Source organism: Vigna unguiculata, chromosome 3, assembly GCF_004118075.2.
Source record: "Vigna unguiculata cultivar IT97K-499-35 chromosome 3, ASM411807v1, whole genome shotgun sequence".
Classification (NCBI taxonomy): Eukaryota; Viridiplantae; Streptophyta; class Magnoliopsida; order Fabales; family Fabaceae; genus Vigna; species Vigna unguiculata.
In genome coordinates, this window is record NC_040281.1 from 36,392,730 (window position 1) to 36,418,958 (window position 26,229).

Sequence of the window (26,229 nt, forward strand, 5' to 3'; positions counted from 1 at the left end):
GATGAAATGATTTTAAGTTGTAATCTGGTAAAAAAAATGTAATGTTGATTCTCTGAATTGTTGAAAACACTATATATAAATAAAAAGAAGAAAGAATTATGAGAGAAGTTTTTACATTGCGTTAATCTGAAGGCTTAGGGGAGATGGAGGGGCCTGAAAAAAATGTAAACTCTATAAGAATTCTTATCATGAGAAATAAGTGCTGTAGCTGCGTGTCTTTCTCTGTAAGACGCCCAAGTAACCGCATACAAACCAATAATGATCAAAGATTCCCCTACAATGCTGATTTCATCAATAAACAAATAAAAACTTATTTCAATTAACTACAAAACAAGCTTACTTTAATAAATAAAAGACACTGTATAAGAATCGTAAATCAATTTCATAAGTTTAAACAAGCTTCGTATACCTTCCCATGTAAATATGACTTCCAAGAAAAATTCTGGATAGGAGATGTTAAATATCTGCTTTCTTTAACTGCAGATCGTTGTTTTTGATTTTTTAATTACTCAACAGGTCTTCCTAAACTTTAGGTGCAAGTATGTATGTTATTCACGTTTCCTGAAATCATGGTTATGTGGTTACTGTCAGTTTTATTTTTTTATTATAAATGTACTGTTGCTACGTTGAATAAAATGAGCCTTTTCTTCACATCAGTCTCATTATACTGTACACTTTACCTTGCTCTGTTTTTTCCTTCTCCCGATTAAATTATTTCCCTTTCAACTCCAACAATCTGGTACCAGAGCTGTTTTCTTACGGGCCTGTGAAACAATGGACGCTGAATCAAATTTCTCCCAAGTAGCACCTCTGGTCTTTGACGGAGAGAACTACGATGCCTGGGCGAAAAATGGGGGCTTACCTAGAGGCTTTGGATCTTTGGAAAGCCATTGAAGAAGATTACGAAATCCTTCCGCTGCCCGAAAATCCCACCATGACCCAGATGAAAAGTTACAAGGAGAAGAAAACTTGGAAAGCAAAGGCGAAATCATGTCTCTTTGCTGGTGTTTCGGCAACCCTCTTTACTCGAATCATGACCTTAAAACAGCAAAAGAAATATGGGAGTATCTAAAGAAGGAGTATGCAGGGGATGAAAGGATTCGAGGTATGCAAGTGTTGAACATGATGAGAGAATTTGAACTTCAAAAGATGAAGGAGTCTGAGACCATTAAAGAGTACTCAAACAGATTGCTTGGCATTGTTAACAAGGTAAGATTACTTGGCACAAATTTTTTGGATTGCAGAATTATCGAAAAAATTCTTGTAACTGTGCCAGAAAGGTATGAGGCATCCATAACCACCCTAGAAAGCACAAAGGATCTGTCCAAGATTACCTTGGCAGAGGTGTTACATGCCTTGCAGGCCCAAGAGCAACGAAGGCTTATGAGACAAGATCAAGTGGTTGAAGGTGCGTTACCGGCAAAGCATCACAGTGGAAAGAAAAACTTCAAGAAGCATAAACAAAAGAAAACACTACATACAAAGGCAAGGTCAAAAAGAAAAATTACCCACCTTGTAAGCACTGCGAAAAATTGGGTCATTCACCATTCAGGTGTTGGAAAAGACCAGATGCAAAATGCAACAAGTGTAATCAGCTTGGACATGAAGCTGTAATTTATGGAAGCAAACAACATGAAGTCAATGCCCAAGTTGTTGAGCAAGATGACAAAGATCATATTTTCTCTGCTTCAATTTTTTCAGCAAAGAGTAACTATGAATGTTGGTTGATTGACAGTGGTTGTACCAACCATATGTCGTATGACAAAACTCTATTCAAGCACTTGAAGCCTACTAAAGTCTCAAAGGTCGAAATAGGAAATGGTGACTATATTTCTGCAAAAGGAAAAGGAATTGTAGCAATTTCAACGAGCTCAGGTACAAAAATAATCTCCGATGTTCTTTATGTACCTGACATTGATCAAAATTTGCTAAGTGTAGGACAGTTGATGGAAAAGGGATTTAAAGTGTCCTTTGAACATCAAAGCTGCCTTATCTCTGACATTGTTGGCCGGGAGGTTCTAAGGGTTAAAATGAGAGGTAAAAGCTTCTCATTTGATCCAACAGAGGAGAAGAATGTAGCCTATTACACTCAAGCCAATCTCACAGAACTCTGGCACAAGAGACTAGGTCATTGTCATCTTGAAAGAATGTTGAAAATACAGAAGAATGACATGTTTTCAGGTGTACCAACACTTTCTGAAAATCTTTCAAATTGTAATGCTTGTCAATTTGGTAAACAAAACAGTCTTTTCCCAAATCATCTTGGAGTATTTATGAAGTTCAAGAAAATGGTGGAAACTCAAAGTGGCTACAAGATTCAATTTCTAAGATCAGACAATGGGAAGGAGTATACATCAACAAAATTTAATCTATTTTTGTGAAGAAGCAGGAATTGCGCATCAATTGACAGCTCCTTACACTCCTCAACAAAATAGGGTAAGTGAAAGGAGAAACAAATCTGTGATGGAGATGGCTAGATGCATGTTGCATGAGAAGGAGCTGCCTAAAACATTTTGGGCAGAAGCGGCTAATACAACAGTTCTCTTGCAAAATCGGCTTCCAACCAAGGCCTTGAAAGATAAAACTCCATTTGAGGCTTGGTATAGGTATAAACCTTTTCTAACCTTCCTTAAAGTATTTGGTTGTGTCTGTTTTGTATATATTCCTCAGGTTAAGCGTGATAAACTTGATAAGAAGGCTACTCCAGGCATCTTTGTGGGTTACAGTTCTGTTTCGAAAGCCTACAAAGTGTATCATCCTCAAACTGGAAAAATGACTATCACTAGAGATGTACATTTCAACGAAGGTCAGAAATGGGATTGGAAGAACTCACAAAGCACAACAGAATTCTTTCCAATTATAGAAGATAATCATCATGGAGAACAAACCACATAACTATTGCAAGATGAATTGGAAGATGATCCTCCAATCAGAGGAACTAGGCTATTGTTTGACATCTATCAAAGATGCAATGTAGCCATTTGTGAACCTGCTAGCTGTGAGGAAGCACTAAGACTCCCAAAATGGAAAAATGCAATGGAGGAGGAGATGTCTATGATTCAAAAAAAAACAAAACGTGGGAGTTGGTTGACAAGCCTGAAAACAGAAAAGTCATTGGAGTCAAATGGGTTTTCAAAATAAAGCTTAATGCAGATAGCTCAATCAACAAATACAAGGCCAGACTCGTGGTTAAAGGGTATGCACAAATCTTTGGTGTTTATTATTCTGACACTTTTGCTCCTGTGTTTAGATTAGATACAATCAGATTGGTGTTAACTATAGCTGCGCAAAAGGGCTGGAAAATATTCTAGTTGGATGTCAAATCAACATTTTTAAATGGAGTTCTAGAAGAAGAAATATATGTGGAGCAACCAGAGGGATTCGTGAAGCATGGTGAAGAAGATAAAGTTTATCTACTAAGAAAGGCCCTATATGGCCTAAAGCAAGCTCCAAAGGCCTGGTACAGTAAAATAAATGATCACCTATTAAGCATAGGCTTTACAAAAAGCTTATCTGAATTCACTCTCTATGTAAAAGATAAGGGAAATAGTTTTCTCATAGTTTCACTATATTGATGATCTTTTAGTAACTGGAGATGACACAAAGTTGATTGACGAATTCAAGCAAGAAATGGTGCAAGCATTTGAAATGACAGATCTTGGTCTCATGACCTATTTTCTTGGAATTGAGATCAAACAAGGTGAAAATCAAGTGTTCATTTGCCAAAGAAAATATGCAAAAAGAAAATATGCAAAGGAAATATTGAGGAAATTTCAAATGGATGAATGTAAAGCAGTTAGCACACCAATGAATCAAAGAGAGAAATTCATCAACGAAGATGGTGCTGATAAAGTTGATGAAGGATACTACAGGAGCTTGATTGGATGTCTAATGTACCTAACTGCAACAAGGCCAGACATTATATTTGTTGTAAGTTTCTTATCTCGATTTATGCATTGTGCTAGTGAGGTGCATTTAAGAGCAGCAAAAAGAATATTAAGTGATTGGGCTGGATCTTATGATGACATGAAAAGCACTTCAGGGTATTGTTTCAACTTAGGTTCAGGAGTTTTCTCATGGTGCACAAAGAAGCAAGAGATTGTAGCACAATCCACTGCAGAGGTTGAATTCATAGCAGCAACAGCTACTGTAAATCAAGTTTTATGGCTGAAAAAGATTCTATATGATTTACACTTTCAGCAGAAAAATAAAATTGAGGTTTTGGTTGACAACCAAGCAGCAATTGCAATTGCAAATAATCCAGTATGCCATGGGAAAACAAAACATTTCAACATCAAGCTCTATTTTTTGAGGGAGATGCAGCAAAATGGAGAAGTGAACTTAGTTTACTGCAAGTCTGAAGATCAGTTGGCTGACATGTTTACAAAGCCTTTGCCTATCAGCAAATTTGAATTATTGAGAAAAAGAATTGGAGTGTGCAGCAGTTCCTAAAGCAAGGAGGAGTGTTAAATATCTGCTTTTTGTAACTGCAGATCGTTGTTTAATTTTTTAATTAGTCAATAGGTCTTCCTAAACTTTAGGTGCAAGTATGTCTGTTATTCACGTTTCCTGAAATCATGGTTATGTGGTTACTGTCAGTTTTATTCTTTTATTATAAATGTACTGCTGCTACGTTGAATCAAATGAGCATTTTCTTCACATCAGTCTCATTATACTGTACACTTTAACTTGCTCTGTTTTTTCCTTCTCCCTAGGGATGGCAACGGGGCGGGGCGGGGACGGGTTTCACTATCCCATACCCATCCCCGCATAAAAAATTCATCCCCATCCCCATACCCAAACCCAACGGGTATCAAACTTTTTTCCCATCCCCATCCCCACCGGGTAACGGGTATAATCTCGTACCCATACCCGTACCCATGTTCTAACTACTTCAATATTAATTTTTATAAAAGAAAAAAATTACGATAAAGAAAACATAATATTATGAAATATTCAATATTAGGAGGATTTTCTTCGATGCCAAATACATTAAAATAAATTATAATTGTTTATATTTTATATTAGAATACCAAATAAAATTTCATGTGAACCAAAACATTTATTAAATTTGCAAACTACAACATTAATGAACTTAGTTGATAAAATTAAAAAATATTTCAAAAAAGTATAAAAGGAAAACAAATATTCAAATTAAAATATATTTTAAATGTTTGTTTACTTCAATTTTTTAAATTCTAATGAATCTCTTTTTTATGCACTAATAAAAGTTATAATATATCACTTGATCAAAATGACACAAAGAACAAATATTCAAATTAAAATATATTTTAAATATTTGTTTACTTCAATTTTTTAAATTATAATGAATCTCTTTTTTATACACTAATAAAAAGTTATAATACATCACTTGATCAAAATAACACAAAAAACAAATAATAAACATAATAATAAAATTTTGACATAGATTTTGTATCTTTTGAACTTCAATATATGTTGCATAGTGACAAAAAAATATTCATAGAAATTACATTAAATTTTTATATTGTAGTAAATAAAAGTTATTTATACAATTAAAGTAAAAAAAATTACAGTATGATTAATAGTGAGTTATAAAATAACAAATAATTAGATAGAATATATCGAAATATTTTATTCTACATGATGAAAATAAACAATAAATAAAAATATTAAAAAACTAACAAATGTGTGTTTTAGAAATAATTTGAGAGACTATCGAAAGAAATCGCACAAAGGAAATCAAATGTATAATTAAGGTATGATAAAATGAAAAAAACCTTAGAGAACTAATTATTAAATTATGTTTGAAGTGATTAAAAATAAATAGAAATATCATTAGTGACCAAAAAAATTATCATTAAATTACAAATAAATTAGTAATTAAATTGGTCACTAAATCAAGTACCGATTCGATCATTGAATCAGTCACTAATTTAGACAATAAATCAACTACTACCACCAATGACGAAAAATAGTGACTGATATGGGTTACTGACTAAATCAGTCACCATTTCATTTTTTCTTGTAGTGAATTATCATATACTATTCCTAAATATCATTATATATATATATATATATATATATATATATATATATATAATTTTAACCACTTCAAACAGAATTTAAAGTGAAACAATTACATTATGATATATTATTCTACATGATGAAAATAAAAACAATAAATAAAAATATTAAAAAACTAACAAATGTGTGTTTTAGAAATAATTTGAGAGACTATCGAAAAAAATCACACAAAGGAAATCAAATGTATAACTAAGGTATGATAAGACGAAAAATATCTCAGAGAACTAAGAAAACTTTTCAAATATCAACATATATACTTAATGGTTGAAAAATAACGAAAATTACTTTAATGAAACAAAAGAGTTCTTCAAATTAAACAAAAATTAATAATAATAATAATAATAAGTAAAGAATTTTTTTATATTACCTTAAATTGAGAGTATAAACATTCTCATGTGAAAGGAAAATTTATAATAAATAAAAATATTAAAAAATAATATAAATATTCAAATGTAAGGCATAATTTTTTTTATTAACATACATTATTTTAACATAATTACATAAAGATTATGATAAGATAAAAAATATATTGGAGATGAGAATGAGTTTAATGACAAATGAAATAATTAAAAGAAATAAAAAATAGAATATATATATATATATAGGTTACTTGATTAATTGTGAATATTTTGATAATTTAAACGAGAATGAAGATATGGCGGGGACGGGTATTATGGCGGGTATATGTACATCCCCATACCCATCCCCATACCCAACTGAAAAAGTCGGGGATTCCCCATACCCATATCCATACACAGTCAATGCGGGGATTCCCCGTCAAAACGGGGACGGGTTCGGGCAATACCCACGGGGACGGGTTTATTTGCCATCTCTACTTCTCCCGATTAAATTATTTCCCTTTCAACTCCAACATGAGAGCATAAGCTCCTGGTTGAATGGGGTTATAAAGAGCAACCATGGCTGGCCCCAATATCTTGTTGCACCATGTTATCAGTCCATAATTAAGGGCAGATGCGATAAATCCCTGAACAAAGAAGGGAAACACCTGTAACACTCTACATGCTAAAAATCCTCCCAAGATATTTATTAAAACTTCATATAAACATCGTTCAATGTTTAGCAAAATTAAATAAATGAAGATCAGTTATTTCTAAAATTCTGGAACAAACAGGACTTGTAGTATTACTTTCATGTCTCTCATAAAAACAACCACATACTCAAAACACCATTAAAAAAATGGAATTTGAGGTGTTCAGGAATGATACCACACAAATGACGAATAAAAAAGGTGAACTAAAATTACCAGAGATAACTAATAATGGCTCATAATATTGAAAGTTGAATTGAAGTTCTAGTGACTCACTGCATAAATAACAGCAATAGTTTCAGACTGTGTCAATCTCCAATCAGTTAACTCGTTAGTTGCAAAGAATGATGTAGTTACCATCAAAATAGCTCCAAATAAGTATGAATAAGCGGTGACAGACAGGTTTGCAGGATACTTTTTTAATAGTGGAGCCTGGAAACAATTCACAACAATAATTTACACATTTTTCACATATAATAGAACCTAATATTGTAAAATTGTTAAAACAATTACCAGAGTAAGCAGGGCTAATCTAATCAACAAAAAACTTTAAATGACATAACTTGAAGAGCGGCTTTTCTGGCAGTAAATTATTCAGTGTGACAGAAAGCATGACAACTTTGGGAAGGCATCCAATAATAAAAAATGTGTGAATTCACAATATTTTTAATGGAGATGATGAAAGGGGAGTTTTTATTGAGATTGTTAAGGAAAAACTAGCAGTTCTAGTTAGAGAGCTCAAGATCTCACAGACACCATAATAGAATCCCATACTTCCAATGTAGGACTCAAGTCCAATAACTTGCAATGGATCCTAAATCTCACAATGTTTCTTGCCCTGCCTGTGCACTAGCCCTTTGACTAGTCCAAGGCAAACACTGCAATGGCAGTGTCATCATTTATGTAGCTCACCAGCAAAAGAGAGACATGGTGGAAGGATTTGATACAAATTGATCAGAACTTTCGAGAACCATACTGTACTCCAAAACGTAGTTGTTATAGTTAGAGATCCTGAGGCCTTATAAACCCCATACTAGAATCCTGTACTTCAATGTGAGACTCAATGTGAGACGCAGTTCCCAAGAAACCCACGGGGTAACCTCTTAAAAGAAACAAGGAACACTCAATCACCATTTTTCAAGGACAAGACAAGGCATTGCGAATGCATGACCCTACCACCACCAACATCTTCATAAAAATGAAATACTATCCACATTTAGTATATTTACAAAATTCTGACAAAATAAATACTCTTTGTTCTTGTTTATGAAGAATCTAGTCATGTTGGTTCTTGTTCGTATCTTACCATTCCAATAACTCAACCTCATTTTTTTATTCAATTTTTTTTCATCACATCGCTCTACTATTTTGATTCATTCATTTACTTTCGAAAACCACTTTTTCAGTTGTCATCCAAGCTTGATTGTCTTCTTCAATCAAACTCAATTTTCACATCCGTTTCAAAGGTCTCAACGTAAGGAACCAATTCTCACCAGCAGTCTCCACAACTGTCGTGGTGTTGCTGCACGCTGCTAATAAGATGAAAACGGGTCTAGAGGATTGAACAAAGTCAAGACAGTATCACCAGGTTGATCCTGAAAATTGGACCAGATCTCTAAACATAAATGGCTTAGAGGATCACTCACAGGTTTTCCAGATGAACCATCTGGTTCACTCCATACACTATTAGAGAATAATGTCGTGTATAATGCATGGAATTGACACTACAAACAAGTATCACTTAATAGAGACAAGATATGACAGTGATCACTACCAGTTTTTTTCTTAATGCTTCCTGTAGTCAACAATCATTTGAAGAATATAAAAAGGAGATGAACCTGAATGGTTAAAAAAGCAACCATGCACATGCAATTCCCTATGAAGCACAAAACTCCAAGATGAAATTGATCAAATCCGAGATCCAGTAAACAACCAATTAACCATCCAGAAGCTCTGGTTTTCCTTTGGCACTTATTTCACTGTTTTACAAAGTCTGTTCCTGAATATCCTATCAATGCCGGATCACGATACAAAACCATCAGTACAACACCTAAAACAATAGAGAAAGTTCCTCCAACCTTGGCCAAACCTTCATATCTTAGCAAGTTCACTCTTTCTGTACTGCATGAACAAGTTTATCAGGTGCACATTACTCTATGTACTGGTGTATCTTGATTTAACTAATGTATAGATTTCAATGCAACAATAGTGGGGAATTGTGTGTCCTAGAAAAAGATAAATTGAAAAAATACACGTGGAGAAACTGACCCATCATCACAACCAATAGAAAAGTAAAGACCGGGGCTGGCTGAACCGCAGCAGCATAAGTTGGATTAGTATAGCTTAAGCCAATAAGAAACAAAAGATGGTTGCCAAATATGCTAAACATGAACAAAGAAGCCGAATTACCATTGCATGAATAAAACAATATTGTTCACGTATAACCAATACAGAGAATATGTCACTATATCCAGAACGTTACCCAGTTAATCCAAGAAAGAAGAATGACATGAGAAGGCGTTTAGTTATTAGTGGCCGTGTATGCCTACAAACCAGACATGATTAGGATGACGATGCATTAGCAGTAAAGCAATGACGATAAGAAATGGGTATAAAACAGCGTAGCAAGTTAAAATTTCATTTCTAAAGTTTGAATACATAGCAGTATAGCACAGTTAAAAGAGCATAGAAAGTATAATAAAATTAGATGTCATCTAGGCAAAAAATTGACCATAAGTATGAGCATTTCCAGAATCAAACTTGAGATGTTAACAAATAAACCTCGATCATGATAACCCTTGGTTATTAGTTAATTACTGAAACATACTATAAACTATAACTCTAGATGGAAGATAGGTCTAAATTTTAGGCATACATAACTGTACAATTTGATCCAATTAAACAGAGAGACACCAATAACATTGACAATTGGGTGGGGATACAAATAACACACCCTTTATTATTATCAGTATAAATTTATGAAAAGTTACAGTTTTTTGAACTTCACTTCTTATTAATGAAATTCACGGGCAACTTTGTAGTTTCCAATGAGTTTTGACCAATAGTCGCAAGTGGATTACAGAGATGATATTAGAAATGGTACTGCCGGCTCCCCACCTAACAAAATAAGTAATGAAAGAAAAGTAGAATTGATGACAGACGTATAAACGGGGAACCAGTAGAACACACAACCAATGATACATTCGAAGCGTTGAAAATAACAAGCAAAGTAATCAATTCACTTCCCCTTGCACATTGGAAGCGTGTGTGTGTGAGAGAGAGAAAGAAAAGTAGGTACTTTTCACGGATAAAAGCTAGGGGAGCGAGAATGGCGAGGGCAATGATATCGCGGAAGACGCAGAACACGATTTGGTTGATGCCAACGTTAAGGGCGACTTTGGTGATGACGTGATAGCCTCCGTTGAATAACTGCACCATTGCCATGGCCGTGTGGGCCTTCCAAATCTCACCACCTGACACTGCTGCCATTATTATCAGCTTACAATTTATTTGGTTACAATACAAATCTCTCTACAGAGGAACACAGTTGACGCTCAAGATTGGGGTTTGATTAAAATTGAACTGAAATCGTTGAAGTTGAAAATGGATGCCACAAACGAAATTAAGTAATAGAAGTAAACTATATTGCCATTGTTGATTGCGGCAGGAAGAGCCCCAATTTTGCATTCTTAATTAATCACTCATAGTACGCATTAATACTAAATAATTTTCCACCAAAAAACAATATATTAAAACTTAAATAAAAACAAAAATCAAATACAGATATCTATTTCTTGAGCAATTCATCAGGAACAACCCTAAGCTGCTTCCGGTTTTTCGATTTGGCAATCTTCTTCAAGGTGTTAGGGTTGGTAATCTTCTGGAACTTGGTTCCAGATTTGAGAATATTCTCTTTCTTCTTCTTCTCCCTTTCCTCTCTTTTCTTCCGCTTCTCCACCTTGTTCAACCGAATCTCCTCCTTCAGCTCCATCATCCTCTCTTTGTACGCCTTCTTAATCATCTTCTCCCTCTCCCTCTGCTCGAAAGTCGTCCCTTTCCGGCTCACCTGCGTCGCCGAAGCCCTCCGCTGCCGCACCTGTTTCCACTTCCGACCGGATACCTTACCGGCAATCACGCCGTCGTAGCTCGGCTGACCGTACACAGGCTTGTCCGGATTCTCCGACGACGTTAGCGCCGATCGCTTCGCCGGAGGCGGGACGGTCTCGTCGGTGTCCATGAGAGAAACGCCATCTTTGCCGGTGATGACGTCATCAGTGTGCGTTTGGGACTGCTGCTCCCTCTTGCGCTTGTAGGTTTTGCCGCCGAAACCCTCATCGAGGCAGCGAAAGTCGATTGTGCAGGCCATGAGTCTAGGTTTACGAAACCCTAATGGATTTTAGGGTTTATAATATACTTGGCTTTCTCCTCACTATTTATACTATAGTTCACTATACTTAAAAGGTCAAAATGAAGTTAAAAAAAAAAAGTTAATTCAAATAATAAATAAAATAATTTGATGGAGATGAAAATTAGCTCATATTGTTTAATTTATCTTTTAATACAAACGATCTATGACTACTAATAAAAAAATTAACTAATTTTGATAACTATTTGATGTTAGTTTTACTTTCATTACCGTAAATTAGCACAAACAAATGCTGATTTTTAAAGTTTTAAAAAATATTAAAAATAGTAGTAAGAAATACATGAATATTAGTGTAAAAATTATAAATATAATAAAACAAAACAAAACAAAATTTATGGCAGTTTCTTAAAAAAAATCAATATTGTAAGCCTCTTTTTCCAGTGTTATAGAGTTCTGGGCCTGGCCTTTTCGGAAGTCCAAGGCCAGCCCTACAGTAGGACCCCATACCCCACTTGGTTGTCTCATTTGACTCTTGTCACCTTTTCAGAAACAACCCTCCTCTCCATCCCACAACTCAAGCAAGGAGCTCTGCTAGGGCACAGAGAAAACTCCATCTTCAAGCTAAGCTCTTCTTCTCTGGTAAGTACCCCGGATCTATTATAGTCTTTCCTTTCTCTCCTTCCACCTTTTTCCAGTTGGCGTTTTGTTGCGGTTAGGGTTCCATTTCTAACTCTCGTTGTGGGTTTTGGGGTTTCCGTTTCAGCTCACCATTGTGGTCCGTAGAGCTGTTGTGCCAGGTTGCATTCCTTGGGTTGCTGTTCTTTTTCTCGAGTCTAGAAAAGGTAAGGGGAGTTAGTCTTTTCTGTTTTGTAAAATTTTAGTGCTTTTCCATATATTTGTGCCTTATTTCGTGAATGAGATGGTTTAAAAGTGCGGTGCTTGTATGGTAATGAACTGTGTGGTGTGGATATGTCTGTTTGTGGTGTTGCATGTGTGAAACAGTGGGGGAGACTGGTATTCTCGCCTAAACGAGCTTGTTTCGCTCAGGCGAGAATAGCAGAGAGCTTGCCCTGGTGCTGCTCGAGCATCTCGCTCAGGCGACCAAAGCTTGTTTTGAGCGATGCGTTGTCTCGCTCAGGCGAGAATGGCTCGCCCAAGCGAGTACTTGAGGAAAGCCAGTGTACTCTGCTTGCCTCCTCGTTTAGGCGAGGGGTTTTATATTTTTGGGCGAATGACAATCTCGCCCAGGCGAGCTGGACTCGCCCAAGCGAGGACTCGCAGAGTGCCACTGTTCCAGGTCTCGCCTAGGCGAGAAGGCCTAGCTTAAGCGAGACAGTCGCTGCAGCTTAGGCGAGGTCTTCTAGCCCAGGCGAGAATAGTGTGGTTTTATGTTTTTGGATTCCTATTTACCTTGGGTGTGGCTACTTCTCTCGAACATGCAGGGTTATGGTGTGATTTCATGAGTTGTATGCACTGAAATCTGTGTGTTAGCATGAGTAATATATGAAATTTTGTTTGGTTGGTTGAGAATATGCATGAGAAATGAATGTTGGGATAACAAGTGGTGGTTACGAGATACGAACCATGAGATTGGTGTGAAATAGGCGTAATTCCATGAGTCTCGTGGGGAGACTTTATGGTGGCGTGTAGTGTGTATATTGAGATATGGATTCAAGTAAGGACCGCATCCCGAAACTCTAAAGGGTCAATGAGTCTCATGTAGAGCAAACTGACCCAAGTGGTGAGAGTAGCGGGAGGCCCTAGTCTATGGCAGGATAATGGCCTTAGACGTTTAAAGGCTAACCTTGTGCGTGGTAGGGTGAAACCCATTGGCAATGGCTCTGCAGAGCAGTAGAGGCCACCACAAGTGTAAGCGTCCAGTGAATCCGATCTTAGTATAATTATCCGGATAATTGAGTCATAGTGTCCTGCTTGTTTGCTATAACATGATGTTCTGTGCCTGTTGTGTTGCATGCTAAAGTATATTTAAGTATTTGTTCGTTGTATCATGATAAAAATTAAATTACACTAGCTTACCCTTGCATTTCTGTTTTGTGTTTGTGGTGTTTTCTCTTTTGCGATGATCACCCTTGGTGGGAGCAGATGGAGGAAATTCTGGGAGTAGGCCCGGTGGTGGCAGTGGTGCAGCTTAGGGGATCTGTCTATGTGATTCTCAGGGTTGGTCTATGGCCTTAAGTGCCTTTTGTAACCTCATGCTCTAGAGGAGCATCGCCTTTTTAGAACTGTTAACTTTCTATTAGGTTGCCTATGGCATGGTGGTATGCCTAAATTTGTTTTCACAGTATATTTCTGGATGACTGTAACAATTAACTTTTCTATCGTTTTTGTTCATCTGAGTGCTTCTCGTTATTATAACTGTGTGATACTTTATTTAGTAGTGTAATCTATTAAAATGGGATGTCACAACAATTACTATTAAAACTCAGTTAATAATATTATTAAAAAGATGGTTAATAATATTATAAAAGATAAAATTAAATTATAAAATGTGTTAAAAAAAAAGAGAATCAAGTATAAACTATAAACATGATAAAAGAGAAAAAAACAAAAGAAGACTCCATTGTGTTTTGGATTTTGGATTGTTGTGAACTTTTTAATTAAGTTCCTAATAAATTTTTGTGATATATCGAGTTTTGAAGATCTTAAAATTTTTCAACTAAGTTTCTTCTTTTAGAATTTTTTGATATCAATATGATGTGACAATTATTTTGTATTGTATAATACATAGTTACAGATTACGATAATGACGAGACAAGATCTCCTCCAACTATTTGCTTCTTATCTACTTAAAACTATTTCTAAAGGTAATAAAAATTAAAAAGTTACAAAATAAAATATAAAATTAAAATATATATATATATATATATATATATATATATAATATAACAACATATAAATTATAAGTTATAAATTTATAAAAGTATGAAATATAAAATAAAAATATATAATTTTATGATTTTAAAAATTTTATAATTTTCGTAATTTTATGATTTATACCTATATCTTTTTATATAAAATTATAAAATTATAAAATTATAAAATGATATAATTATAAAATGATATAATTATAAATCAAAAAATTACTAAATTATAAAATTATAAAATCATTAAATTTTAAATTTTAAAATTTTTAAAATTTTGAAATTTTAAAATCATAAAATTATATATTTTTATTTTATATTTCATTATTTTATAATTATATGTTTTATTTTGTAATGTTGTATTTTTTTATTTTATATTTTATAAATTTATAATTTTTATTATTTTAAGAATAATTTTAGGTAAATATAACAACAAATCCTTGAGAGAGATCTAGTTTGTCATTATGGTACTTTGCAACAATGTATTATGTGGCGATATGCGACCGGAATGATAGTGCAAGATAATTGTCACATTATATACGTGTTAAATTTGTTCTATGTACCTTGACCATAAAAGAAAATTGGAATTAATTTCTCCTCAAAACTTGGACCCAATGTAGTCCTCCAAACTTGAGAACTGCGTGAATTATTCATTCAACCTAACTAACCAATTTTTGTTAAGTTTATTTAACGTTTCAAACACATTTCATAATGGTATTTGAGTTTGTTTACATAGTTTGAACCATTATCATTTCAATATTAGCTAAGAAACTATTATGAAATACATTTGAAATATTAAATAAATTTAATAAAATCTAAGTAAAATGACTAAATTTACGCAATTTTAAGGTAAGGAGACTAAATTAGGCCGACAAAAGTTTCAAAAAGGGACTATTTCTATTTTTTTATTGGAAGTTAAGGTATAAAAAATATATTTAACCTATAATTTAACGGTACGAACTCAATTGAAAATTTTTAAAATTTCGAAGACTCAGTAGACCACAAAAATTAAAATTTAATAAGAAATCAAGTAAAAATTTCAAAATTTATCAAAAATCCAAAACATAATTAAGTCATAAAAAAGAAAATAAAATTCATGACAGTTTAAAAAAAACAATATAGCAATTATTATTAAAAAGTAAGTTAATAATATCATAAAGAGTAGAATTAGAATTATGAAAGTGTTCATAAAACAAGAATCTATAAATCTATCATTTTTCTTATAAATAGGTTCTACGTAAATAAATCATTTTCCTAATTTTATTAGTTTGACGTGGCTCAATAAAGAGCATAGCTTCTTTTGTTTATGCATTTTGCAACTTGAAACTACAGAGTTAGGTCAGTATTTGTCACACCTTGAATTGACATGATATATTCACAATCTTGTATATTAGGAAATATCAGTTTCTTTTTTGTTTCTTTTTAGCATGGTTTGCCTTTTTAAAATTTATTGACAAAAATAAGTTAAATTATTCTGTATTTGTTTTTTTTAGATAATTTGTGCACCTGTTGATACTAAAAATTGTTTGTAATAGTTTATAGCAATGAAATCTAGAAATGCTTTTGAAATAATACTTAGGTTTAGTTGACTTGCAAAAGTGAGAATATTGGTTGAAAAACTTTGTTAAGAATATTAGTTTATGGACCAAAAAGAAATGGGAAAAGACAGTTAATTAAGAATGTGTTAATTGGTTTTTCCAATTTCTTTTAATCCTGGGACCTCTTGTGATCTTAAAATTACATTAGAGTATTCTTTAAGGAATCAATTTACTAAACCAATATGATATTGGGCTAATGACAAATATACTCATGCAATTGCCTTAAACCCTTACAAGAATCTTGAATATTTTTTTTTTAACCCTACAACTAGGTCCACTTGAAAAATCCTTTTTCAAAATCACAATCAGTGAAACAAATAAAAAATGTCACAAGAAAAATATTTTTATGAATTCATAAATAATGAACACTTATTTATTAGGTGAAGATGTAACCTCTCATTTAATTAATGAGTGTAATTAAAAGAAGCGTCACACAATTATAATTAATCATAACGCCTTACAACCTAAAGTACACCACAATGTCATCATAAATAAAGGAAACATGTTAAACAGTTTACTGAAGTCATAGAAAAATATAAAGACGGACAAGTACATGGACCGTAGCCCTAAAGATAGCCCAAGAAGACTAAGCAGCGGAATCGTCTCTCCCCTGTTGACCACGGTTACCTCTCACATCTGCTCCCATCAATAAATTGATGATCATCGCAAAGGTAGAAGAACAACATACAAAGCAACCAACAAGAAAAGGATAAGCTAGAGCCAACAATATTTTTATCATGCAATCAAATGTACCATCATAGTTCAATATACATATACAATATACATTTACCACCCAAGCATGTTATGACCTTTCAAGCAATACACTAAGACTCAACTTGACTCATCCAGATACATATAGCCTGGTCGGATTCAGCGGATGCTTGCACTTGTGGTGGATACCTCTGTTCACCCCCGAGCTGCTCACCCATGAGCTAAGTGTTACAAGTGTTATAATGAATCAATTTCCCTCACACACAAGGTTAACCCTTAATGAGTTTCAAGCCTCTTGCTACTCTCACCACAGGAGTCAGTTGGAGTCAGTCCGCTCTAAGTGAGACTAACTGACTCCTTAGAGCGTCAGGATGCAACCTTACCTTGAATCCTTACCAAACCATATAGATGGGGCACCACCATGGACCCCCACTAACAAGGGCCATGAGATTACGTCCCGACCATTGAAGCGCGACCCTGAAAGTCCCACCTAGAGACTCCAAAGAATTACGCACTAATACAGACCAATCATTCTTAATCAATCAAACGGATTTAGCATGCATACACACATATATACATATACATCACATACAAGTTCCTCATAATTCACCTCTTTCGTATTCCCAGCCAAACCATACCAACTCATTATTCTCGAACCATGAATATGGAACTCCATCTCATATCATTACCATGCCACATTGATACCAACCCTTTCATGTCTCATGTCGAACTCATACCAAACTCATCATTACAATTCCATGAATCATCTCATACAAACATCATACTCACATCATGTTAAAACTCATGAATCACAACTCATACATCATCCCATTCATAAAGGTCATTCGATTCATATTCTTAAAGATAATACCCATACAAGCATATTGTCAACATTTGAGATCAAGGAAAACATCAGGGCCAACCACATTCTCGCCCAGCTTCTCGCTCAGGCAGAAAGGTCTCGCTCAGGCGAGACGGACTCTCGCCTAGGCGAGAGCTCGACTTCCAATACAGTGGCCTTGCACGCATTCTCGCTTAGGCGAGACTCTCCTCGCCTAAGCGAGACGTTCGCTCGCTCAAAAACGTAGTGGGTCGCCTTGGCAACCATTCGTGGAAAATAACTTAGGTGAGCCCCTGTTAATCTCGCCTAGGCGAGACATGCTTGCTTGGGCGAGTTTATCAGTTATCGCCACTGTTTTCACCTGCAGCAAACATATTGGCATACCCAAACAATGATCCAACCATTTCATACATCCATAACAGCATGCAAAACTCAATCAATCACGAGACCAACCCAAATAACCACAATCACCCCAAACAATTAGGAGGGTTCTAGCTTCCCTTACCTGGAAGGGTTTAGCAGAAGACTCATAGACCAAACTGATTTAGCACAGCAGCTCTGATGCTAGCTCAGGGACGACTTAAGGAGCTGGAAAAGGGAAAGGCAGCAGAGACATGAGCTACCCGGAGTAACAGTAGCAAAAAAATAACAAGCATAGTGGGGGGAAAGATACTTACGTGAAGAGGAAATATTGGTTTGACTCGCTTGACCAAGGTAACACCAAACCCTAATTGAGCGGGAGACGGCTGCGGCTCAAGGTTCTCTGAAGTGAGGAAAAAAATGAGAGTTAGGGTAGACTTAGGTTGGTTGTATCTGTTGGGTCTGCCCTTAGGCCCACTCACAAGGGGCAACCCTTTAATTTAGGGCAGGAAGGAATAAAACAATTTTAATGGGCCTTATAGAGGACATACACATTCATGACCATAATTTTGAATCCAATCATAAATTTGACAACAGAAATCAATATAAAATGTAAATTTGCATCAGTTTTAAAATGACTGATATGAAAATATTTATATCCAGATGTAAATAGGTCTCAAACAACTTGATGAAACCATCAAACATCAAACATAGTTGTAAGAACTTGTATTTTATGTGAATTAATTTAAAAGGGATACTTATGATTGATGAAAGCTTATAGTAAACATGATTGATGAATCTAAAACTTAAAAAAACTGAGTAGTTGCTAATATGCTTGTTGTATGTTGTGAAGATATTTTCTTTTTGATTTTGAATGGTGATAATTTGGTAAAATATTTGAAATTGATGTGTTTATGTTAGATTGTTGTGCTTAACTTGTGATTAGATATGAGTTATTCAAGGTACCAGTGTATTAGTTGCCAAGTGAATTATGGTAAATTGAATATTTGGACAAATTGTTGAGTTAAACTTTAGGCATTTTTGTGAAATTCCAAGTGAATTAAATTTTTGAGTGCGTTGAAAAGTTAAGTGTTCGATGAATTAATAAATTAAGCAAAATTCCAGGTTTTTCAAAAAAGTTATATAAATCTTCTAAAAGGATTTGGAGTTATAAATAAAGTATGGTGGGATTCTTTGATTTTTTTTAGCAAGGTATATATATATATATATATATATATATATATATATATATATATATATATATATATATATATATATATACTTTTCATTATGTATTTAAAAATTTTAAATTAGCCAAACTTATTTTATCTCACTTAATCTAAGTGGAGAGTAGTCTTCTGATAAAAAACCAAATGAGGATTGTTATGATATTCAATTTCTAAAATGATATTGACATCACATTCAAGAAATCAAAAGAGATGAGAAGGTGAGTGATAACTCATGAGTATCACCACAAGTTATCCATATAAGATCAAAATTGAGGTTCTTCTACATCAGAACTCCTTACAACTCTCACTAGAAGAAAACTCAATTTCTGAAAAAATTCATATATATCTTATTTGTATTACAAGTATATCTTTTTAGGTTAAAATCCTAATTTGGTCATCTAATTTTTATAAAAAATTCAATCCCTAATTTTCATTTGGTATAATTTAGTTCTCTAATGTTAAAAAATGATTCAATTAGGCAGTTCTTCATTACATTGAATGTTAAATTTCCTTTATAACTTGTACATTAAATCACTCCACCTACAAAATAAAATTAATTTGAGTATTTAGCCTTTTTAGGTGAAGTGATTTAATGTGTTAATTTTAAGGATGTAACACTAATCTAACGAAAAAAAAAGATAATTTGATCATTTTTTTTAAAACTAGACAATTAAATTGAACTAAATAAAAACTAATGATATAATTGAATTTTGTATATTAGAGGACCAAAAAGTATTTTAACCATCCTTTCATAGGATGAATCAGACAAGACCCTTTACATTCTACATTGATTCTCCATAACTAATATTTAATACTCACATATCCATTAATGTTGCATTTAATCCTCATTTTGTGAATGATTATTTGTTAGCAATTTTGGGTCATATATATATATATATATATATATATATATATATATATATATATATATATATATTATAATAATTAAATGTGTTATGGCCATTATATTATTAACCAGAGTATTTAAGTGATCTAATTAATTAATTCTATAGTTAAAAGCATATATATGTTGTGATATATTAAATGTGTAGATGCCAACAATATTCTAATTTGATGAAAGGGCCAAATTAGGAATATTTGAGATTAAGTAAGTAATTGATAGCAGTTACATAAGGGGATTATGGTCCTCATATGTGAACACACTACTTTATGCATTATTCCTGCTCCTTTCTCTCTCTCCCATCAAGAGAGAAAATCTAGAAAGAACCTTTTGGTGCTCTAGAGTTGGAAGACAAGGTATCATCTTTCTCCATATTTTGTTCTCAATCCAACCATAAGGTACCTTCCACAATCAAATTCTTTATAGTATTAGGAACTGCTTAATTTATTATAATCAGAGTTTATTGCTTTTATTTTTCATAAACCAACATTATTTTCTATATTTATTTAAAAGATAAAAATTAAAAAAAATCAAAAGACATGTTCGTCCTCGAATATCATGAGTACACTCCTTCCCACATAAACATAATACCAGGATAAAAAATCATCATTTTATCAGTTCTTTTGATCTAATATTAGAGTATGTGTACACAACTATTAATTAAGAGACTAAATAGTAGGACGTTGCAACTTCTCACCAAATGTTTTTTCCTCAAATTGTTGAATAGACAAAATAATAATATCTGACATAAAAACACCATCTTTATCACTATTCTTTCTCTTTTTTTCTTGTTCTATATTTTTTTTTGATTTTTTCCTGTCAATTCTTTTTCTCTTGATACATTTTCTTCAATTTCTTTTCTCTCAACTTCTTCTCTTCCATTTCTTTCTCTCTCAACTCCTTCTCTTCCATTTTTTTTCTCTCCACTCCTTTTCTTTAATTGTTTTCTCTCTGTCAACTCATTGTTTTTAATTTTTTTCCTTCATTAATTTTATTTTTTATGTTTTTACTGAGCATGTCTTTTTCAATATTCATGAAACATTTTCTTTTTATCTTTATATATTTGCTCTTTCTTTTCTTTCTTTCTTCTCTCCTCAAAATTCTCTTCTAGTCTTCTCTCCATATATCAAACAAATTTTATTAAAAAAACAATTTGTGATAAGCATTGAGGACACTAGTTAAGGGACACTTTTAGCACTAGTGTATATATATATATATATATATATATATATATATATATATATATATATATATATATATATATAAAACAAGTGTATCAATTTATAGGATGAGTTATACAAGACCTTTTACATTCCATATTAATGTTACATTTAATCCTCATTATATAAATGATTATTTTCTATATTTAATTAAAAGATAAAAAAATACAAAGAAAACTCAAAAAATTCCTGAAGATGTGTTTAGTTAAAAAAGGATGTGCTTTTGAGATTAACAAACACAAGTTAGAAAAATGTAATTACATAACTAGTAAACAAATCCAAGTATATCCTTTAAGAAGTATCATCCCTCAATGTTTGTGGTTCATTGAAGTTAAAGTTATTAAGTGGTGCACTTTGTTACTTTTGTTGATGATTGTTCCATGAAAATGATCGTTCCCGCTTCATTCATTAAACGTTAGATTAGACTGAAATTGTGACAATAGATTCACAACACATGGATCTTCATTTTGACAATTGTGATCATCGATTTAGAGATATCATCTTGCACCCTAACTCTATTTTTTAGGTTTCTCTTTGTTCTTCAATTTTAAAAGCATTATTACTTTAATGTATGAGTTGGTTATAAAAACTTATGCTTTTAAAGAGTACACTTCATCTTCAATCTAAAATCTCTAAATTATATTTATAGATTCTTTTACTTGAACATTGTTAATCTTACTTATCTCTAAACAATATAAAATTGTGAAAGTTGTTACCAAAAGACTAAAGTTGGGTTTCCTAACAACCAGTGATTATTTGAATCAAGTTTAGCTTCTTTTTACGCTCATTTTGCAATTGGTCCACTCAATTCAAGACTACCCAACTTTCTCACGCTTCTCTTAATTGCCAATGCAAACTCTTCTACCTAGCACTCTTCTGGTTGTTGGACTGAAGTAACTTCAAAGCTTGCTTTTCATAAACTCTCAAACCTACGAAAAAAAAATGGAAAAACAATTAAACAAACATTGCACAATGCCTATGAAATATTCAAAGTCACCATTCTCGTGAATCTTATAAATCCACATTAATTAAACCCATCTTTTTCCTCTCTCTTCCAAATCTTGTTTTTTGTGTGTTTGCATGCATTTTGGTTCTTTCTTTTTCTGAATGAGTCAACTTCAATTCTCTTTCTTCTATGCACCAATGCATCACTTTTATTATAACATTACTATTATTCAATGAGAAATTGTAGTAGATTAACCATTTCAGTCACTACTATAGGGTATAACTAAGACTACTTCGTAAATAAATGCTTGGGAATATAAGATTAGGGATTATAAGAAAAAAAAATTGAAATATGTTTTCTAAAAGCTAGCTGTTGGGATGTGGAAAAGTATTAATGTTTCATTTATTATTAAGAGTAAATAGTGATGTAGTTGCTGAGCTGTTAACTAATTGATACTATTAATGAGGGATTGGTGGAAAAAAAATTGAATTTGATTGCGAAAAAGGAATTTTCTCGCAAAACAAAAAGTGTAATTTAAGTTCTACACGCTTGAATTGGTATAAAAAAATTGTTCCAAAATTAAAAATAAAATAAATACACAATTTGAAACATAAACAAATCCTAATTTTAGATTTTTTAAGAATTACAAATATATTTAACCCCATATAATATTATTATATTTTAATATAAAAAATTAATTAACAGCACATTAAAAAATAAATCAAATATGTCAACCTATAAGATTAACACATCTACATAAGTTAATTACATGTTTGTGAATAAACAGGTTTTTGTTTTATTTTGTTTTTATATATATATTTTGTTTGGAAAGACATTTATTGTTAGTTATGGTATGCTGAGGACTGGTTACTCTTCAATAATTATTTTTGAGTACCTCACGCATAACCCCACAACACAATTAACTCATGTGTAATGTTACAAAAAAGTTATGGTATGATTTTTTTTTTCTTTCTTTTATATAATTTTGTGGAATAAAAAGTTTATGCGACAGTTGGATAGGTTGTGTGATTGTCACTGTCACTTATCCCAAAATTAATAATTTTGCATTCTGAGTGATATGAAAATAGAAAAATATGCAGGTATTCTTATGTATTACTGGATTCAGAAGAAAAAAACATTTTAAGAAAATTAGGTATTTTTAACCGCCAATTAAAAATGAGAATTGACTTAAAATTTGAAGCTTTCAACGTCAGAGAAGTTAGAATTTAAAATTGAAAGGAGATTTGAAACAAAGCTGACATGACAGGCACATTGAGAGGGATAAATAAGTGCTGGTAAAAGAATTAGGGTTTTTATAGTGGGACCCATTGGTATTTTAAAAACCATTTTGGTATATTTTAAAATATTAAAATAGTGTCCTTGAAAATATAAAAAAATTAACACAAATAAAAATCTAGCATGATTTGGAATTGGAATGGATGTGTTTTTTCTTAAATGTTTGGAGGGACAAAAAGTTGTGGGTCCAATGTTAGCTGCTTCAAATTATGTACACATGATTTCTGGTTTATCTTTGTCCTTGCTCTTTCCGATGGATTGCGCACTCAAGTCTTAATTTATTTTTTTATTGAATTAAATCTGTTTTTATTTTTTGAGTTTTAGTAAAATTTAAAATTAGTCTCTTTTTAATTTTTTTTATTAATTTAGTCTTTTATTTTTTAAAAATACGTGAATTTAGTTTTTTTAACTAAATTTTATTAAGTTTATTTAACGTTTCAAGCATAGTTCATGATAGTATATTAATTGTTTACACCGTTTGACACATTTTCGTTTCAATATTAACTCTAATATTATTATAAGATGCGTTTAAAATGTTAAATAAACTTAACAAAATTTGGTAAAAAGAACTAAATTCACGCATTTATAAAAATGAAGGACTAAATTGATATCAAATTTCAAAGATAGACTAATTCTAAAATTCACTAAAATTTGAGGGACAAAAAATATATTTAACTTTTTTTATTTTTTTAACAATGACACCAAAAATGATATAATACTAGGTATAGCATAACTTGGGTTCAGTATAATTAAAATTTAATAATTTATAAAATTAAATATTAGTATACATGTTGAAAAATGTTGATAATAGTGAAAAAGAGAGTTGATTAACCAGTTGGGTAAGTAGTAGAATAGAAGACGTACATCATAAGCAAATACAGAATATAAGATAAGAGAAGGGATTACAATAAATATATATATATATATATATATATATATATATATATATATATATATATATATGTATATATATATATATATATATATATATATATATATATATATATATATATTTGATTGTGACATTAGTTTAGAGTGTGAAAGTGAAATGTTAGCTACATTAGTCTTTTCTACAGATCGTAACTCAATTGAAATTTAAAAATATTTTTTAAATAAAAATACTTATGGAGTTTGTCAGAATTTTCTTTTTGACTTTTTTAAAAGATATTTACCACAAAAGTTTTTGTAATTTGAATTTTAAAAAAATTATAGAATATGAAATGACAAAATTTGAAAATATTTCCGGAATTTAAAGAGTTCTTTATATTTTAATTTTTCTATGATGAAATTTTTTTCTTTACTAATTATTATGTCATATAGAATTACATAAATAAATTCATATAAAAAATATACAAATAAATAAGAGAAATATAAATCTCACACTTTACTTGAATTTTTTGAATTTCATGTATTAAAAAAATTCTTTACATTTTTAACTTTTTTATTATGAAATTTATCTTTTATTAATTGCTTTATTACTATAAAAATACTTAAATAATTACATATAGAAGAAAAATAAACAGAAATAAACAAAAGAAACATAAATTCAAATAAAAAAGATCAAAAATATGTGTAAAACAATCACTTTATATTTATAGTACCTATATCACTGCAATAAAATGTCTAAATAAAAATGAACTTAAAAGATAAAAAATAATTAATCATCGCTAATTTAAAGATTATTTTTTTTATAATAAAAACTTTGATGGTTAATATTAGAAATTAATTTATAATTTAATTTTTTTTATAATAAAACCTATTTTATATATTAAGAATTTTAATTTATCATTTAATATATAAATTAATTATTATATTAATCAATTATTTTTTATTTTTAAAATTAATTAATATTTAAACATGTTTAACGAGAAAAGAATTAGAGTTTACAGCTTTTTAACATTTTGTTTATTTCGCGGTCACAAATTCAAGAAAATGAAATTAAAACTCTGAAAGCACATTTTATTCACTATTTTCACTATATAAACTTTTATATATATTAGGAGAAACACAAATACTTTTTTTGTATTTGTGTCTGTATTATTTTAAGTTTACAAAAAGCAAAATAAAAACAATAGTAAGATATAACAGTGCTATGATTAATAAAATAATATTTAACCGAAGAAAGAACAACATCATATACAATGGCACAATGATTTTTACTGTTTTGCTGCAAACTCTTTTCTTATTATTAGCTCATAATATCGAAATGACTTGTCTCAGTTTTTTCTCGTCTTTCTAAGGTGTAAAAGAAGTAGAGCACGGCTGTATCGAAAGATTTAAATATGTTAAGAACTGAATTTTTTATTATTTTATATTTTATGGTATAATATATAATTTACTGCAGACAATATTTTTAAATAGATGTATATATATTTTTGTGTAAATGAAATGAGTTGAGTTAAATTTAACTTAATTTAAGACCTAATCTCATGAATATAAGTTACATATTTTTTATTTTGTTAAACAAATAAATTCGAACTAGTATTATGTATTTAAAAATGAAGATGTCTTCAAATTGCTGCCAAACATAATTGATTATATATCTTCAACTTGATTTACTTGTAATTTTTTAATATTTGCATTCATATTTGTTATATTAAAATAAAAATTAAAAATTAACTTCTTTTTCAGTCATCTTAACCACATTTACAACAAATTTTTTATTTAAATGTACTAATTTTTCTTTAGTTTAGACTGTATAATTTTCTTACCCTAACTTTTTCTTATTTTTTTTCCTCTCACGCTCACTTCAATCCAAACAAAAA

At 31.5% G+C, this 26,229-nt stretch overlaps 1 protein-coding gene and 1 pseudogene across 1 annotated transcript; both read right to left on the minus strand.

The window, feature by feature from the left end:
- Window positions 1-134: 134 nt before the first annotated feature.
- LOC114175397 lies at window positions 135-10,645 on the minus strand (annotated as a pseudogene).
- Window positions 10,646-10,736: 91 nt separating this feature from the next.
- Window positions 10,737-11,538, minus strand: LOC114175891 (protein PXR1). The gene has a single exon (XM_028060736.1). It carries the CDS (start codon window positions 11,478-11,480, stop codon window positions 10,902-10,904), a length of 579 nt encoding a protein of 192 aa, XP_027916537.1. The 5' UTR covers window positions 11,481-11,538; the 3' UTR covers window positions 10,737-10,901.
- Between the last annotated feature and the right edge of the window lie 14,691 nt (window positions 11,539-26,229).

Coding starts and splice junctions, on each gene's coding strand:
- LOC114175891 (XM_028060736.1), bottom strand. CDS start 11,480: ATGGCCTGCACAATCGACTTTCGCTGCCTCGATGAGGGTTTCGGCGGC.